The 17,102-nt window shown below is 44.0% G+C and overlaps 1 protein-coding gene across 1 annotated transcript in view; it reads right to left on the reverse strand.

Annotated features, from left to right (window-relative positions):
* DENND1B (DENN domain containing 1B) overlaps positions 1-17,102 on the reverse strand; it is a 277,634-nt gene that overhangs the window by 55,858 nt on the left and 204,674 nt on the right. Inside the window, exon 13 of the mRNA XM_090048607.1 lies at positions 10,751-10,876. Within this exon, the coding sequence (XP_089904733.1) occupies positions 10,751-10,876 (126 nt within the window). The remainder of the gene's footprint in view (positions 1-10,750; positions 10,877-17,102) is intronic.

Genomic DNA, 17,102 nt, shown 5'->3' on the forward strand with positions numbered 1-17,102 from the left:
CCCCTCGCCCTCCCTGGGGCCTTCTATGCCCGATTTGGGCTTCCTGTGCTTGTGCTCCTCACGCCCCTCACCCACACTCGGGCCTGTGCTTGCGCTTCTTGCCCACACTCGGGCCTGTGTTCGCGCCTTTCGAGTGCCCGCCCACACCGGGGCCTTCTATGCCCGACTCGGGCTTCCCAAGGTTGGGGCTCAGGCGGCCTTAGCCTCACCTGGCCCCCAGACCCGCCTTCTTGGGCCTATGCCCCACTGGGGCTCTTCCCAATTGGGGTTCCCAATTGGGGCTCATCCTGATATCACCCCCACTGGGCTGGGGTCGGGATACCCCACTAGCTCAGACCCACCTTCCTGGGCCTACGCCCCACTGGGCTTCTGCCTCCACCGAGCTCTTCCCGAAGCTGCCCACACTGGGCTGGGGTCGGGACACCCCCACAATGTGGCACCCTCCGTGGTACCAGGAACTCCCCCTCTACCGGGGAGCTCCATTGAGGCCTCCTCCACCCCTACAGCCTCGCCCGGTCCCCCAGTTTTATACAAACAGCCCAACAGCAAAGCAAAGCTACCAGCCAACTGGCTCTAACTCAGAATAAGCCTACCGGCTATAACATAGGATCCAGGCCCACCTGGCCCTCTTGCAAAGGCGTCTCAGTCAGGGTTCTCTCCACCCTCACCATGGTGCGGCCCCTTAGGTGCTCAGGCTGTACCGCTCGTCTCTGCTCTGCTGGGCTCTCCTGCAGAGCTCCTGCACCTCAGGCTGCCAGAAGGGAACTGCTGCTAGGCTCTGGCCTGGGCTGTTTATAAAGGCCCGGCCCTGCCCCTTTCTAGTCATGTGACCAGCCTGGCTGTTCCGGCAACCAACACCTGTGCTGTCTTAGGGAGCTTCAGCAGTCCTTATTCCTAATGTCAGTAGCAGGCACCCTAGTGCCCTGCTACACCTCTCCCCCTTCCGGGGTTGAGCTTCCTTAGGAGCGGGACGTGGGAGTGCCCCACGACACTGATTAATATCAAATTGTTTTAGGGGTAATCCTGATGTTCTTTACAAATGGTTTCATCATTGCAAACATAAAGGACTCGGAAGTATTTTTATTAAAAATACTGGAGTGACTTACTAAATATAAATAAAAATAGCTCAGTAGGTTTTCTGAAACATAATTGTAATGTAGATTTGGTTTTAGATACAATTGAGTAAATTCAGTCCCTGAATTTTGGAGGGATGCTCCACTGATATTTAACCACTGCACAATCTAATAGCCCTTTAGTATTGATCTACAATGTACTTTCAAAGCAAGTTCGATCTAAACCCAGTAGGGATCCCATACTGAAAAGTAGACAGCTAATACCCAGACCAAACGATCTATGCCCAAACAAGATATCCTTTTAACAACAGTTGCTATAGAATTTTTTCCCCCTTTCATGGGTTGCCGCACACAGCAGGCATCTGTTCTCTAAGCTGCATTCACATTTTAAGTAATTTATTTCTACACACACAGAATACCTGAGTTAAACATGAAACATTAAACTAAATCTATGACTTATTAAAAGTAAAATCAATCTAGATTAGCAGTGATATTTTGCCTTCTAAATCTGAAAATATGTATTCAGAACAATAAACACACATTTCAATTCCTTACTTTAGAAGTATTGCACTCATTTCCTTTATCTAACAAGAAGTTACGTTTGTAACAGACATTATGTATTGTTAACATAAGGCTTCTCTAACATATTTAATTCACGTTTGATGTATAGTACCTCTATCTTGGTTACATTAGGAGAGCAGGGGGTCAGCTCAACTCTGTATCATTAAACAAACACCAAGTGTTTAAAGACGGTAAAATAATTAATATTACCAGAAGAAAATACCAGTTTCTCACGTTAAAATAACATCGTAGCAGTTATAGAAATAGATAACGACTAAGAAGAAAAGAGAGCTTTATTGCTGTTCCTACTTGGGCAGGTGTCTATAAAATTTATGAACAAATGGTTGAGTTTAATGGTCTCTAGCTACTGTACTGACCTAATGCAAAATCTAAAAGGCCTGCTACCTGCACTAGTCACAGATTAACTCTACTGAAGACACTCCCAGACCAAGATCTGTAGCCAGTGATAACTCTTAGTATAATGCTCAACCTACAATTCCTACTTGGGCGGTAGGGTGGCACCATGCATAGCAGTACCATCTTATGAGCTATTCCTGAATCTAATTTCTTTTCCTCCACAAGGGCCTTAAACTGTGTCCTTTATTAATCTCAGGCTTAAATTTTGAGAGAAAAGATAAATCACCTTCCATTGCAAAGGACTCCTGCCCTCAAAAGTATAATAGGTAATTTTGGAAACATTAATTAAAACAAACAATAAACACATATTTCCCCTGTGCCTAGAAAGTGAATGTGTATGCAATACCAGGTCTAACCAAAAAGCCTGACTGCTGATGCCTACAGAGTGCACAAAACAGCGGCACTCAACCTTTTGGCCCCTGGACTAGATGAGTGGTCCAGGGCTGGTCTGCAGGCTGGATTGAATTCCATGTACCAGGATCAGGCTCCAGGGCCCCATGCCACCTCCGCCTGCTGGGAGTGGGCTCTAGGAACCCATGTTGCCCCTTTCTAGCCCCACGTACTGGGATCATACTCTGGGGCCCTGTGCCACACCTGCCTGACCCCACACATCAGGATTAGCTCCTGTACCGCTCTGCATGCCCAATCTAGCATGCATGGTCCTGGCTTGCAGGGTTTCCCACAGGCCCTTGAGAAGTCCCATGGGCTGGATGACTCACTGCTGGTGGACAGATATGGCCCAAGGATTGAGAACCCTTGCCTTAGAAGAAAGGAGGACTACACACTCCACTGGTGAAATCCTGCACATAAAATTAAAGACCACCAATCTTTATTATTAAACAGACGCTAACACCAGCCAGCTAAATAAGCTACCTCATGGTACAGAAACTTCTTGCCCAATCTGGCATGCTTGCTCTAAACGGTGTCCAGAACAGCAAAAGTGGATAAGAAAACAGACTGATTCTTGCAAAGAAAAGGGTGAATGCTTGAAATGAATGGGGGTAGAGTTATGTGTATGTTAAGGACAAAACTTGACATCATCAAGAAAATAAGTAAAGAAGAAAAACTGTTTGCTAATTTGTGAAAAATGTTGGCGAAAAGTAAACACTGGTGTGATAAAAATGTAATTCATCATGATAAAGTGGGGAGAAAAAAAATCTATTTTACATACAATGAAAAAATAAATCATCTTCCTCAAAAACATATCTCATTAGAAGTTTAAAGAATATAAACAACAGCTGTGATTTATTTTCTACTCTAAAAGTTTTGGCTTTCCTTCAAAAAAAGTTAGCCAACAAAGATTAAGTTGTGCAAAAGAAAAAGATATTAAAGTTACCTCCCTCTTAGGGGAAGAAATGCTTACCATTAAAACAGAAAGGAAATTAACCCAAACAAAGCTTTACGTTATGATAAGCTTGTGACATCACTTGTGAAAACTTAGGACATTTAATACAAAACTAGCCCTAAGAGTAGGTGCTCTCAGCCTATACCAGGAAGCTAGTACTGCTGAGAAGATACCTTGAAGCTCTAAGGCAACGTATCTTTGCTTTTGGCCTAATGAATGGAAGTTATTTTTATAGAAATCTCATAGGCCATACTTGGCGCTGGTGCAACAATAACTTCACACACACAGCAAATACAAATGAATGGGTACTATAAAATTGGTTTAGGTAAGATCTGGGTGATGTACAAAATGAATGTAACAGTCTAAAAAAAAAAGATACTTATTGTACTAATATAACTGAACGGTCTAAAAATTATACTTATTGTACTAATATAATTTTTGCAACTGATGTATAAATTGCATTTTAATTTACATGACTGCATTCTCTTTAGATGGTTGCAAAATTGGGATCACTGTTACTCATTGGTAAATGCTCAGATGTTACAATGCCTAATCTGAAAAGGAAGGCTGAGAAGAGGACTAATCCTGGGTTGCAGCTGTTCTGAAATGGGTTTGTATGCCAGCACAGGTGTCTTAAAAATCACCCTTCAAATTCCCTGAAGTCTCAGCAGGGATGGAAACCTAGGCTGAGTTAAAGCAAACTAAGGGCTATTCCAGTTCTCAACAACTGCAAACGGCCTAGCGGGCCAAACTGCAGTTGAGGATTGGTGTGGCACAGGGACATTATAGCCACCTTCGTTTATAGCTGCTATGGCTCTTTTCTTGGCAACTGAAAGGGGAAACACCCAAATGGCCTTTATACAGCTTTAGACTGCTGGAAAATTACCTTTTTGAGAGATCCTCTCTGAGCTAGTTAAATCAGTTTTATAGCATGGAGTCTGGCCCAAAATGTCAGAATTAATTTTATTTCAGTTTGTACAGGAGCTATGTACAAAGCAAACATAGTCCAGTGACCCATTGAAGAAGCTTAGTTTTCATTACATTAACTATTTTCATAGTCATTTATGAAATTGCAAAGAAATAAAGGGAAGTTAATCTGTTTTATTATTTTCTTCTCTTCTGCACTATCAGAATTCTGGAAACACAACAAAAAAGTAAAATATTTCTAAAGGGTAGAAAATAATCTTAAGTTTCACAGTTGTACCATTTAAGGGAGTGAGACTATATCAATCTGATGAATATTACTGAAATAACCCTTCTGCACTGGAAACTACCTAGGTGTTTTATATTATTTCATTGCTGCACTGTATTAAAGGAGAGCAATGAATTAGTTCTGCTCCCTTTCTGTATTTCTTATGATTATTCTTCAAATAAAGAACCCACTTATCCTTCCTTTGCTTATCAAGCAAATATGTATCCTGTCTATTATGCAACAGTCCAAATTTTCTGCCCAATTATTTTTTAAGTTTTCCAATTTTCTGTAATGACTACAAGCTTTTGTTCACAACATATTACTGTACCAAGGAGAATTTTCTCCAACATGGAGCAAATGCTTACCAGAAGCACAGTCCCATGGAACAAGTATTTAGTGTGATAAACAATGCGTGGTGTGAAAAGAAGTGTTGGATGTGTGCAGACACTACCAACGATGTCCTTTCATTCGATGTTAATATTAATAACACTTGTTCCATGTTTCAGACTGAACTCATTCAAAACACAATGTTATTGGGAAAAGTTTACCACTCTAAATAATGCTATTGACTGAGAAGCAAGCAACAGCATCCCCAATTTAAAAGTGTACTCTAATATAACTATTTTCTAATTCTTAAAAAAAAGATTCCACATAACGAACGCAGGGTCTAAAAATGTGATTATTTTATTTATAACATAATTATTTCAAAATTATGCAGCGAATCTTTTTATTTAAAGTTATCTTTTTACATTTCCAAGATGAAATATTATGTGAAGCCAAAAATGAAGAGAGATTATACTTTGTGATTGCTTTATAACCCATCACAGTAGAATCTGAAGGAAGAGGTTCTGTACCCATTCAGTACGGGACAAATCTCTTCTGAGAATGCCAAACTGTGCCAATTAGTGCCATCTGAAATTTGATTTTGTGTAATGTAGATATATGTTCACAAAAGGGAGAACTGAGGCCATGTCACTTCATGGTCTTTGAAAAGCTGTTGGGTCACACAACCCTACTTAACCACTATTAATGTGGGTCAAATCCAACCTGGTAACCCTGTGATAAAGGGCTTTGCCATCATGATACAAATAACTGTATTTACTCAAATACAAGACAAGGTTTTTTCCCCCAATTCCACATGGAGAAAAAGCCTCTCATCTTGGGTTTGAGTACAAGGTGGGCATGGAAGCTCCAGCCCCTGCCCAGCCCAGCAACAGTGGCTGCAGTGGTGGTAGCTCATGCCCCATCACTAGCCCTAGGCCAGGCAGGGGAAGGAGCCAACATATGCTTCATGCCCTGGGCCAGAGCTGCAGCCATAACTCAGTGTAAGCAGCCATAGAGGGTAGTGAGGCAAATGGCAGAAGGGGGCAGGCACAGGAGCTGGGAGGGCACAGCAGCTGGGAGGCACAAGCACCCGAAGAGAGGGAGCATGCAGCAGGGGAGGCCTAGAGGCTGCTTGACTGCTTTCATGCCTAACACCACACATCTTCCTTCCTGCTTCTGCTTGCCCTGTTGCAGCAATGATGAGGGATGAATTTAAGACAACCCTTCAGTAATTAGAGTCTATACATGGCAAATTATAACAAGTGCATACATTTTCCTTGTGCAGAATCTAATTACTGGGGAGCGGTCTTAAATTTGGAGCTGTCTTGGATTTGGATAAATATGGTATGCAAATTAGAATCTCTGAAAATAAAATGTAATTTGACAAAAGATGCTGTGTACAGCATTTTATTTTATAATATAGACAGGTCAGATATATCATAAAAATGTGGCGAAACACTAACTTCTGGATGTCCAAGGACACCAAATTAGTATGAACAGGATATTTGATATCATTATTACATTTCAGATACAATAATCTTTTCTGAATTTTATTCCTTATTTTTTGACTGGCCTATGACAATCTGAGACACAATGACATTCATCAGCAGGCTGCTATCTCTAGAGAAATTCTAAAATGATACACCCTAAGTACACCAGCTGCCCATAGTGAATCACAAAAATTTTCTTTTATATATGACCAAAGCAGTTAAAACAGACAAAAGAGGAGACAAAATGTGAAAGAAAATAATCCAGAAAAGACAAGCTAATCCAGAAGTCACTATGGAAATATCTGCTAACAGAAATTCCACACTGTTACATGCTATTCTCAGCAAAATGAAAAATTTTGGAATCTCAGAAATGAATGTAACAACTGTTGACAAATAGTGATTTTTATTATTGATCCAGTGAAAGAAGAGTGTGTGAATGTGTGCGTGCATGTTTTTTTTTAAAGAGGAAGTGATCTGAACAGGGAATCCTAAAGACTCCACTGACATATGAACCAAAAATGACCTGCCTGCTCAACCCCAGACTGAAATTCAGGTTAGAAGATGAGGACATTTCTGCCCATGCAGCCTCAGCAATATTGTCCTGCTCATATGCACCAGGTGTAGATTAAGGCCCCAGAGGCACATTTTTATAGTGCTACAATGATTGCAGCATTACAAAAAGCTGATAAATGGAAGTGCAATACGCTAGAATTCTTGGTTCACAGACTATGCTTTTTATTACACCAACTAAAAAAATACAAAAAAAAATATATCTTTCTTTGCAAGGGAAGTGCACACATGCACAACTCACTGACCAAAGTGCAACAGAGTCAACACAAAGGTATGGTCTCCATTCAGTGGGTTAGAGAGCTGTTCTTTAGCCCCCTCACCCCACTCCAGGGAAGCCTGTCAGTCAATGGACAAGCTCAACGGTGGATTTGCCCAATCAGCTGTTGCTGCTGTAACAACTGATGGGGCTGCCTACAAGCCACTCATATGGGAAACAGCTGATTGGTCAGTAGACACCACCCTATGAGCCCTTGCCACCACTGTAGCCAGTTCACCCTAGCTGCCAGCAGCAACAGTGATGGTCTCTGTCATCCAATTAAACCTTACTGTAGCTGCAGCCACCACTGCTACCAAAGCACCACTGTGCTCTAGCAACAACTGGCACTTCTACTGCTCTTTGAAGCACCAGGAATTTTAAACTGTTTTAGTTCCAGTACTGTAACTGTACTCCCACTACCCTCACTGCCACTACAGTACTGACAACTGCTGGTGCTCTACGGCAGAAATGTTGCTACCTCTGCTGCAGCATCAGCTGGCAAGGGCTGACTGATCAGCCTCTGCTGTCACTGCAGGCCCAGCAGCAATGGCTGATAGAACTACCAACAAGGGCTCCCTACCAGCTCACCAGCTGGGCATGCTATTAGGGTGACAGCCACCCTCCTTCTGTCTCTCACCCTTGGAAGGAGGAAGGGAGAGTAGAGCATTGTTGGATACTGAGGGTTGGAGAGACCAGTATACACATTAAATTTATGGTGGAAAAGCTTCCTGCAACAAAAGTTTATTGTTGTTTCTTGTAGTAGATCCACCATTTTTGTCATCAGCCACTTTTTCAGCATGACACACAGGATGAACATGTGGATGATTACTGTTTGTCATGCTAAAACAGCCTGTATGTTTCATTGTTTGTATATTAAGGGCCGAAAACACTTGATATGTATATCAAGTGTATACAATGTAATGTCTATCAAGGGCCTAAGACACTTAATTGAACTTGTTGTCTTACCAGCAGCCAAGGCAGGTTGCAAAAGAGTTGGCTCTGAAGAGTCGCTCATCCTTATATCAAGAAAATTCCATTCTGTTATTATTCTAGCTTCCAAACAGACTCTGTGAAATCACTTGAAACGGATTACAACAATCTATTTGGAGGTGGTTGCAATGGAGAAAGCTTTTCAGGAAAATGAAGGTGATTAAGGTTTGAAATGCTGCCACAACTCCTGCCATGGACTCAACATATCTTGAAACTGGCCATAACCATTGTGGAAAGCGAATGTCACTAGATTCTTACGCAAACTGTAACTCCATTATGATTCCTCAATTGCATAACTGCCCTATGTCACCTACTGAAAATATGCCATATATCACTTCCTACCTCCTTCTATTAACATCATTTAGTCTTATATGGACTGAATTGAATTGGTTGTCCTTCATCTAAATCAAAACTCCCACCATTTAGAGATGGTTACAGGTAAGTACGTGAAATAACAACACAGAAAAGGCAGCCTATATAAAAGATGTTTGAACTGCATGGAGGCACTCATCACTGCATTTCACAAATATTTTTTTCCAAGAACAAGCCTCACAAATCAACGAGAATGTCTATCCTATCCTCCTATCAGACTGTCATCTAGGAATAAAAAAGAAAATCTAAGATTTATTGATTTATTGTCACCATAGAATCCAACGTAAAATAACTGACAACTGTGTTAACCAGAGCAGAATTCAGATGATCAGGAAATCTGAACATACACAAAAATTGCAAAAAGATTGGATTTGGATACTACCAGAGAAACCCAGCCAACAACGAATCACTAATGGTGTCTCAAGATAAATATTCTGGAGCAAATTATTTTACGAACCTACTCCATACATCTAAGTGCAGGTATAAAAGCAGTGGCTTTTGATAAATATTAACCTCCACCCTCACCAACAGGGTAAGCATCTGTGTTGTGGCATTAACAAGTCTGAAAGGACCAATATTCATGCATACTTTTAGCCTGTTAGGTTCCATCTGAACTTCAGAAACTTTCATTTTGAACTCTGCCAGGGCAGACTTTCAGCCCTATTAATCAAACAAAAGGAAGATGTATCACAGGTCACAGGTGCACTGGATACATTTACCTGTCAAACGTAAATAGTTCCACTAGGTGGATGCTAGCCTTCAGAGGTGTACCAGCCTCATCCCTAACATTAACTCTTCTAGCCCATTAGGCAGAAATGAAGCATAAAAGTACTAGGGGGGGAGGCAGGGGTTTAATCATTGGTCAAATTTTAGTTGTAAAGAGTGATGCAAATACAAAAGCAGTTTGCCCATGAACAAATACCTGATGACCAGAACCCAAGAAATTAATAAGCAATATATATGTGCTTCTTGGAGGCATTTGGAACTTGTGTCTAATATGAAGCTTGTATTTTTGTAACCCGCAAATGTAACTTGCAACTGTTTGTGGAACTGATTAGGCCTCAAAGACAAAGCTATAGCTGTGAAATTAGCTGACCTAAAAGTTTTTTCTTGCTCAGAATTTAGCCTTGATGATGATAAAAACTGGATTCAACTGCCCAGCTTATCCAGTACATTTCAAGAAAGGACATCTCAAAAAAGCATACTCAGAGAGTTTTGAAGGGGCTGGATTTAGGTGGGGTAATGTTAATTTTAAACCTGAAGATGTTGTGTTGCAATTTGCTTATTGGATAAACCCAAGCTTGGGCAGTAACTTACTATAATAATTTCTAACACCTTTTAACCCCATAGGATAACAGCTATAAAGCAATATTATGAATGGCTATATAACTAAATATTAGCGTAATTAGAATATAAAAGAACACACACGTCAGAGTAACCCTCGGGAAGGACGGAACACAAGGGTCACTGCTGTCCCATACGCCACGGATCTCTCTTACTCCCTGTGAGAGTGAGGACCAGATCCTGACTGAGGGGCTTCCACCAGTATCTTTCGAGCAGCCCAGTTCAGAGACGTCTGACTTCGCTGATTCAACTTGACATGCATCTTCTAACCGAGGGACTATCGATAAGTTACTAACCAAGTGGGAACTCTTGGTTAATTTCTTTATCTGTTTTATAATCACTGTCAATTTTAATCTGTATTGTTATGTTGTCTGCTTATTAGCTTAACCTTTTTATTAACTATTATATATGCAAACTATATCTTTTGTTGTCATAAGTAAAATTCATTCCTTTTTATAACTGAAACGTGTCATTTCTTTCCCTTCCAACATCACCTTCTCAATCCCGAACCAAAAAGCCCAGTGGCTAATAAAGTTGCGGTGCTCAGTCAGTCTGCAACTAAATTGATATACTCACAGTGCCCAACTGGCCTGTGACAAATACAAAAGCAGTTTGCCCATGAACAAATACCTGTGGTTACATAAAAGAGATTATTCAAGCCTTCAAGATATGAAAGGCAAAGGCACCTATATACCCATTTTATAAAGTTTGTGGGGTTTTTTGAAACCCTTAAGACTACACATTTAAGCTTATTTGTAGAGACTGTAAGTTTTTGCTGTGATGAATCAAAGAAAAAAGATAAAATAAGAAGCTTACAGGTTTGTATCTTAGTGCATCTCTGTAGGATCCAAACAGCACTGCCTGTGCCCTAAGAAAGGCCCTAGCTACTCCATCACCCGTTGCTGTAGACTGCTTCTTCAGTTTATTTTTCAAGGCCGAGACCTGCATGACAGAAAGGAACAGTTAAATTAACACCTTAGAAATTGGTACAGCGAGGCATGAACCCAATCAGCAGGCAAACCACAGTGTCTACAGGTCAGCCAAAAATTCATCCTCTTCCTTGATAGCTTATCTTTCTAACTGCAAAAAGCACCTGCTGGTCTGTTAATTGAAATGAAAGCAGGGGATGATGGTAAAGTGCTAATGCAAATTGGTTTATGCTCTCTTTTTTCCCAAGGCCTCTTGACATAAATAAGCTTTAATTATTTTACAGTAAACTGCTTGTGAGCAACTTTTCTGCACATTTTTGTGATGCTAACGTGTCTACTCGTCTATGATGCAGCCAGTTAGGCATTTTTCATTTATACTGTGAAGGGTTATTTTTAAGGGCATTTAATGCTCACTTACCACTCATTTTGAAGGGGTTTTTTATGTCAGGTTATTAGTGTACATCATTTTTATACATCCTGTGAGCAGTTGCCACCACTGTTTACCAGCTGAAGAAGGCCTGTGTAAATTCTATATTAACACAATCTTCAGAATTGTCCCAAGCAATAAAACATATGAATAGAAAAACCCACGCTTATATGAAAGAATGAGGCACCTACAGTAAGAAAGACACCATCTTTATTTTAGCATCATAGAATCGTAAAAAATTAGGGTTGGAAGGGACCTAGTCCAATCCTTCTCAAAGCAGGACCAGCCCCAACTGGAACATCCCAGACAAGGCTTTGAAAAACCTTAAAGGATGGAAAGTTCATAACTTCTCTGCGTAACCTCTTTCAGTGTTTTACTACCCTCCTAGTGGGAAAGTTTTTCCTTATATTTAACCTAAACTTCCCTTGCTGCAACTTGAGACGGTTGCTCCACTGAGAACAGTTTAGCTATATCCTCCTTTGAGCCCCTCTTCAGGTAGGTGAAGGCCTTTATTAAATCCTTTCTCATTCTTTTCTTCTATAAACTAAATAAGCCCAGTCCCCTCAGACTGTCCTCCTAAGTCATGTACCTCAGCCCCCTCACCATTGTCACTGCCTTCCACTGGACTCTCTCTAAGTTGTTTGCATCCTTTCTGTACTGGGGGGCCCAAAACTGAACACAGTACTCCACATGTGGCCTCACCAGTGCTGAATAGAGGGGAAGAATCATTTCCCTTGACCTGTCAGCAACAATCCTACAAATGCAGCCCAGTATGCCATTAGCCTTTTTGGCAACAAGGGCACACTGTTGGTTCATTCTGCTTATTGTCCACTGTAACCCCCAGGTCCTTTGCTACAGAGCTGCTGCCCAGCCAGTCAGCCCCCAGTCTGTACCGATGCTTGGGACTGTTCCATCCTAAATGCAAAACTTTGCACTTGCCTTTGTAGAACAGCATGAGATATCTTTTGGCTCAATCTTGCCACCACCTCCCAGGTGCAGGGCTGTGGGGGACGGTTGGATGCGGGGGAGGAAGCTTGCACACAGCAGCTGCCGCTGCCACCTACCACCCCATACTGCTGCCGCTTGCCCCCTAGCCCTCCGCATCCATCCACCAGGGGTAGAGTTATTAAAAATGGTTGAAAACTCCATGTCTTGGTCACTCGAAATCCTAGCCCTATCCTCCAGCGTATCTACTACTCCCCCACCCCCAGCTTGGTGTCATCTGTAAACTTGCTCAGGGTCTATTCTATGCCATCTCCCAGGTCATTGATCTAGATATTAAACAAAACCAGCCCCAGGACTGACCCCTGGGGCATTCCACTTGATACCAGCTGCCAACTAGACATTGAGCCACTGATTAATTCTCCGAGCCCAATACTCGCGCCAGTTTTCCATCCACCTTACAGACCATTCATCCAGTCTGTACATCCTTAGGTTGCCTGTGACGATGTTGTGGGAGACCGTATCAAAAGCCTTGCTAAAATCAAGGTACACCACATCTACTGGTCTTCTCACATCCACAGAGCCACTCATCCCATCATAGAAGACAATCCAGTTGGTCAGGCATGACTTGCCCTTGGTAAATCCATGCTCACTGTTCCTAATTATCTTGTCCTCCAAGAAATGGATTCCTTGAGGATCTGCTCCATGACTTTTCCAGGGACTGAGGAGAGGCTGACCAGTTTGTAGTTTCCTGGATCCTCCTTTTTCCCTTTCTTAAAGATGGGCACTATATTTGCCCTTTTCCAATCATCCAGGACTTCTCCCTATCACCATGAGTTTTCAAAGATGATGGCCAGAAGCTCTACAATCACATCATTCAACTCCCTCAGCACTCTAAGGTGCATCCACACATGCAGGCACGTGTGCTTGCAGTAGCTCAAATAGGAGAAGCACAAATTTGTGCCAGAGATTTGCACCTCAGCACACGTGCCTGAACATGCACTTTGGTTTGGGGCAATTTGTGCCACTTGGGGCAAACTGACCCTGCCCAGCTCCTCCTGGATTTTCAGCCAGGGGGAGCTAGAGACTGCAGTATAAAAAGCTGCACTGGAGAGCAGCTCAGGGCTACTTACGCTCAGGAGCTTCTGAGGCCCAGTCAGTTGGTATCCGGCCCCTTGTGCCAGCTGGACTGCTGAAGCAGCCCTAACCTAGAGTGGCCCCTGTATCCTCTTCCCACTGCAGCAGTCTGGCAGTGATCTGCTGCCACCTGTGACAGCATACGCCCTCTTGGACTTGCGTCCTTATAGTTGCATGGCTGCCAGATTGAGATGGGAACGGCACAGCTGCCTGGACTCTGGTATGAGCAGTGCAGCAAAGCTGCCTGCACCTCTGGGCCAGCTGCCAGTGGGCCGTGGCTGCACAGTTGACCTTTGTGCAGCACTACTGTCACATTTTCTGGTGCCCCTGCTCTGTCATCTGGGCAGCTACCACCCAGAAGATTTGCTTGTTGTAGTGGCCTGTTTTGAACTGCCAAAACATGTCCTCTTGGCCCCAAATGGCCAGGTCAGCCACCTCATCTGTCGTCCAGCTGGGTTCTTGGTGCTGGCCCTGGTCAGGCTCCTCTGCTTGTGTCTTGTCACTTGCCTCAATAGCAGAGATCCTGGTGTTCCCTGTTTAAAACGTGCAAATGTTCTGATTAAACCCCCCAAATTCTCTCATTAAAAAACCTCAAATCCATGTTCTTCTGTGAATAGAAGTGAAATGTCACTATAGGGAGATCTGTTGGACAATGTTTTATTGATATATTTACAGTTTTAAAGCAGTTTGGAAGCCTGTCAGTACCTCTATCATCAGAATAACCGAATTCTAAATATCTACACACTTCAACATTTGCTTTTAGGGTTTTTTTTTAATCACAGAAAAATCAGAGCTGTCCCTGCCTCCTTTGCTTACCAGAATGTGGGGCGCTGAGCAGCTCTGATATGCCAGTTTCCTGCCCCTGCCCTTGACCCTCACTCTCAACCCACAACCTCACCAGTGCTCCTCACTCCTGACCCACAGCCCTTGCCTGCTCCCTCCTGGCAGGACCTCCATCCCAGATGCAGCTGTTCCACCTGCTTTGTGGCTCTGAGCAATGCCAGCCCTTGCTGTTCTCCTCCCTGTGCCTATGCCCAGGTCCCAGCGATCCCCATGCATTTCCTAGGTAGAGCTTGACTAGGGCTCAAGGACTGGGCTGGGCAAGCCCCGTCCCTTCCAGGCTGGTCTCCCCCTACACAAACTGCTTTATAGGGCGGGGGGGGGGGGGGCTCTAAGCCTGGTTCTAGCAGCCTCTCCTACCCAGAGCACTCCCCCACCCCCAAACGCGATCTCTCTCACACACACACCCCTGCTGTTACCTCCACACCACCCCCCAGCCTACCACACCACACATCCAAGTGGTTTCTGGGACCAGGACTGCAGCTCCTGCCAGGAGGTCCCAGCCCATCCCTGGGGCTGGCGGGGAGGGTGGATGGCCTGTGCGTCGTGCAGGGGGGCTCTGACAGTAGCGAACCCTGGGCATCCTGACAGCCCTTGCCTCCGCTGGGGGGCTGAGGGCTGTGCACCATGCCAGGGGATGGGCAGAAGACCTACCCTCCTGAGCAGTTCCCTCCACCCACAGTCCCACCACACCACACATACAGTGTCCCCCACCCCAATGTCCACACTTGCCAGGGACAGAACCTGGGTCCGAGACACTGCTTCAGCCTTGCCCTGCTCCTATTTTCCCCAGCATGCTGAAGCAGCAAGGGAAGGCAGCAGGCATAGAAATGCTCTGGGCTGGATGCCAGAGGATCTCTCTGGAGGACCTAGCTTCTGGTTACCTTAGGGCATGCTTCAGGAGCTTGCCCTGTGCCACTTTTTTCAGCATTTTTTTTTTTTTTTAATACCAGGATTTCCTGGTATCAAAATTAGAGTCTGGGTTGCAAACATGCAGCACAGGGAACATTTTTTTCATTCCCACTGTGCCTCTTGTGGACTCTCAAATTGCTTTGAGATGCTGCAACAAGCATGTGCTCGCTCATCTGAAAGCAGCCCTAGAGTGTATCCCAGCTGGCCTCATGGATTTGCATATGCCCAGCTTATCTAAATAGTCCCTAACCTGTTCTTTCACCACTGTTGGCAGGTCACCTCCTTCCCAAACTGTGAAGCCAGGTGCAGTAGTTTGGGAGCTGACCTTGTCTGTGAAGACTGAGGTGAAAAAGGCACTGAGTACTTCAGCCATTTCTGCACCCTTTGTCACTAGGCTGCCTCTCCCATTCAGTAAGGGGCCTGCACTTTCCCTGATCTTCCTCTTCGTACTGACATTCTTGTAGAAACCCTTCGTCTTACCCTTCACATCCCTTGCTAGCTGCAACTCTAATTGTGCTTTGACCTCCCCGACATCATCCCTGCAGTCCTGAGCAATACTTTTATACTCCTCCCTAGTTGTTTGTCCAGGTTTCCACTTCTTATAAGCTTCCTTTTTGTGATTTAGTTTACTGAAGAGTTCCCTGCTAAGCCACGCTGATCTTTGGCCATACTTGCTAGTCTTCTTGCACATCAGGATGGTTTGTTCCTGATCTCTCTGTAAGGCTTCTTTAAAGTACAGGTAGCTCTCCTGGACTCCTCTCTTCAACAGAATGGCTTCCCAACGGGATCCTGCCCATGAATTCCCTGGGTGAGTCAATGTCTCCTTTTCTGAAGTCTAGGGTCCTTAATTTGCTGTTCATCATCCTTCCATTCCTTAGGATCCTGAACTTAATCATCTTGTGGTCACTGCTGCCCCAGTTGCCATCCACTACTACATTCCCCACCATTCTTTCATCCGTGAGCTGCAGGTCAAGAAGAGCACAACACTAATTGGCTGCTCCAGCACTTGCATGAGGAACTTGTCCCCAACATTCTCCAAAACCTCCTGGATTTCCTGCTCACTGCTGTATTGTCCTCCCAGCAGATGTCAGGGCAACTGAAGTCCCCCATAAGAACCAGGGCCTGTGACTGGGAAACTTCCACCAGCTGTTTGAAGAGACTCATCCACCCCTTCCTCCTGGTCTGTTGGTCTATAGCAGACATCCACCATATCATCGCCCTTGCTGCTCTGTCCTCTGACCCTAACCCAGAGCCACTCAAACTACCTCCAGTTTCATATTGGATCTCTAAGCAATCACATGGCTCATAAAGTGCAACTCCTTCTCCTCTCCTCCCCTGCCTGTCCTGCTGGAACAGTTTTTACCCATCCATGACAGTGGTCCAGTCATTCCAGCTGTCTCACCAAATTTTTGTTACTGAAATCATGCCATAATTCTATGGCTGTGCAAGGACTTCCAGTTCTTCCTGCTTGCTTCCCAGGCTTCATGCATTTGTGTACAGGCACCTGAGGTAACTAGTGAATTGCCCTAATTTCTTGACGTCCTCTCAAGGAAGAATGACAACACCTCCCCTGAGGCCCCCTCCTGCTTGCTCTACCTGTGAGTCACTGACTTCCCACTTACCTCAGGGATTTGGTCTCCATCCCCCAGACAGCCTTGTTTAGAACACTACCTTAGCGAGCCTGTCTGTAAAGATGCTGTTCCCACTCTTCATCAGATTGATCCCATCTCTTCCCAGCAATCCTTCTTCTTGGGACACCATCCCATGGTTCAAGAAGCCAAAGCTCTGATCATGACACCACCTGCAGAGCTAGGTGTTGATCTGCAGGATGCACCTGCTCCTGCTTGGGTCCTTTCCCTTTCCCGTTGCTAGGGCTCCATAACTGTTCTCCAGATGAACTGCTGCAGGTAGAGATGAAGATTTCTGCTTGCTGCCAGAGGTCACAAGCCTCCAGCTTCCAAGTTCCAGTCCTCTCCCTTCT

Source organism: Crocodylus siamensis, chromosome 5 (assembly GCF_052110815.1).
Source record: "Crocodylus siamensis isolate JL-2025a chromosome 5, ASM5211081v1, whole genome shotgun sequence".
NCBI classification, from domain to species: domain Eukaryota; kingdom Metazoa; phylum Chordata; order Crocodylia; family Crocodylidae; genus Crocodylus; species Crocodylus siamensis.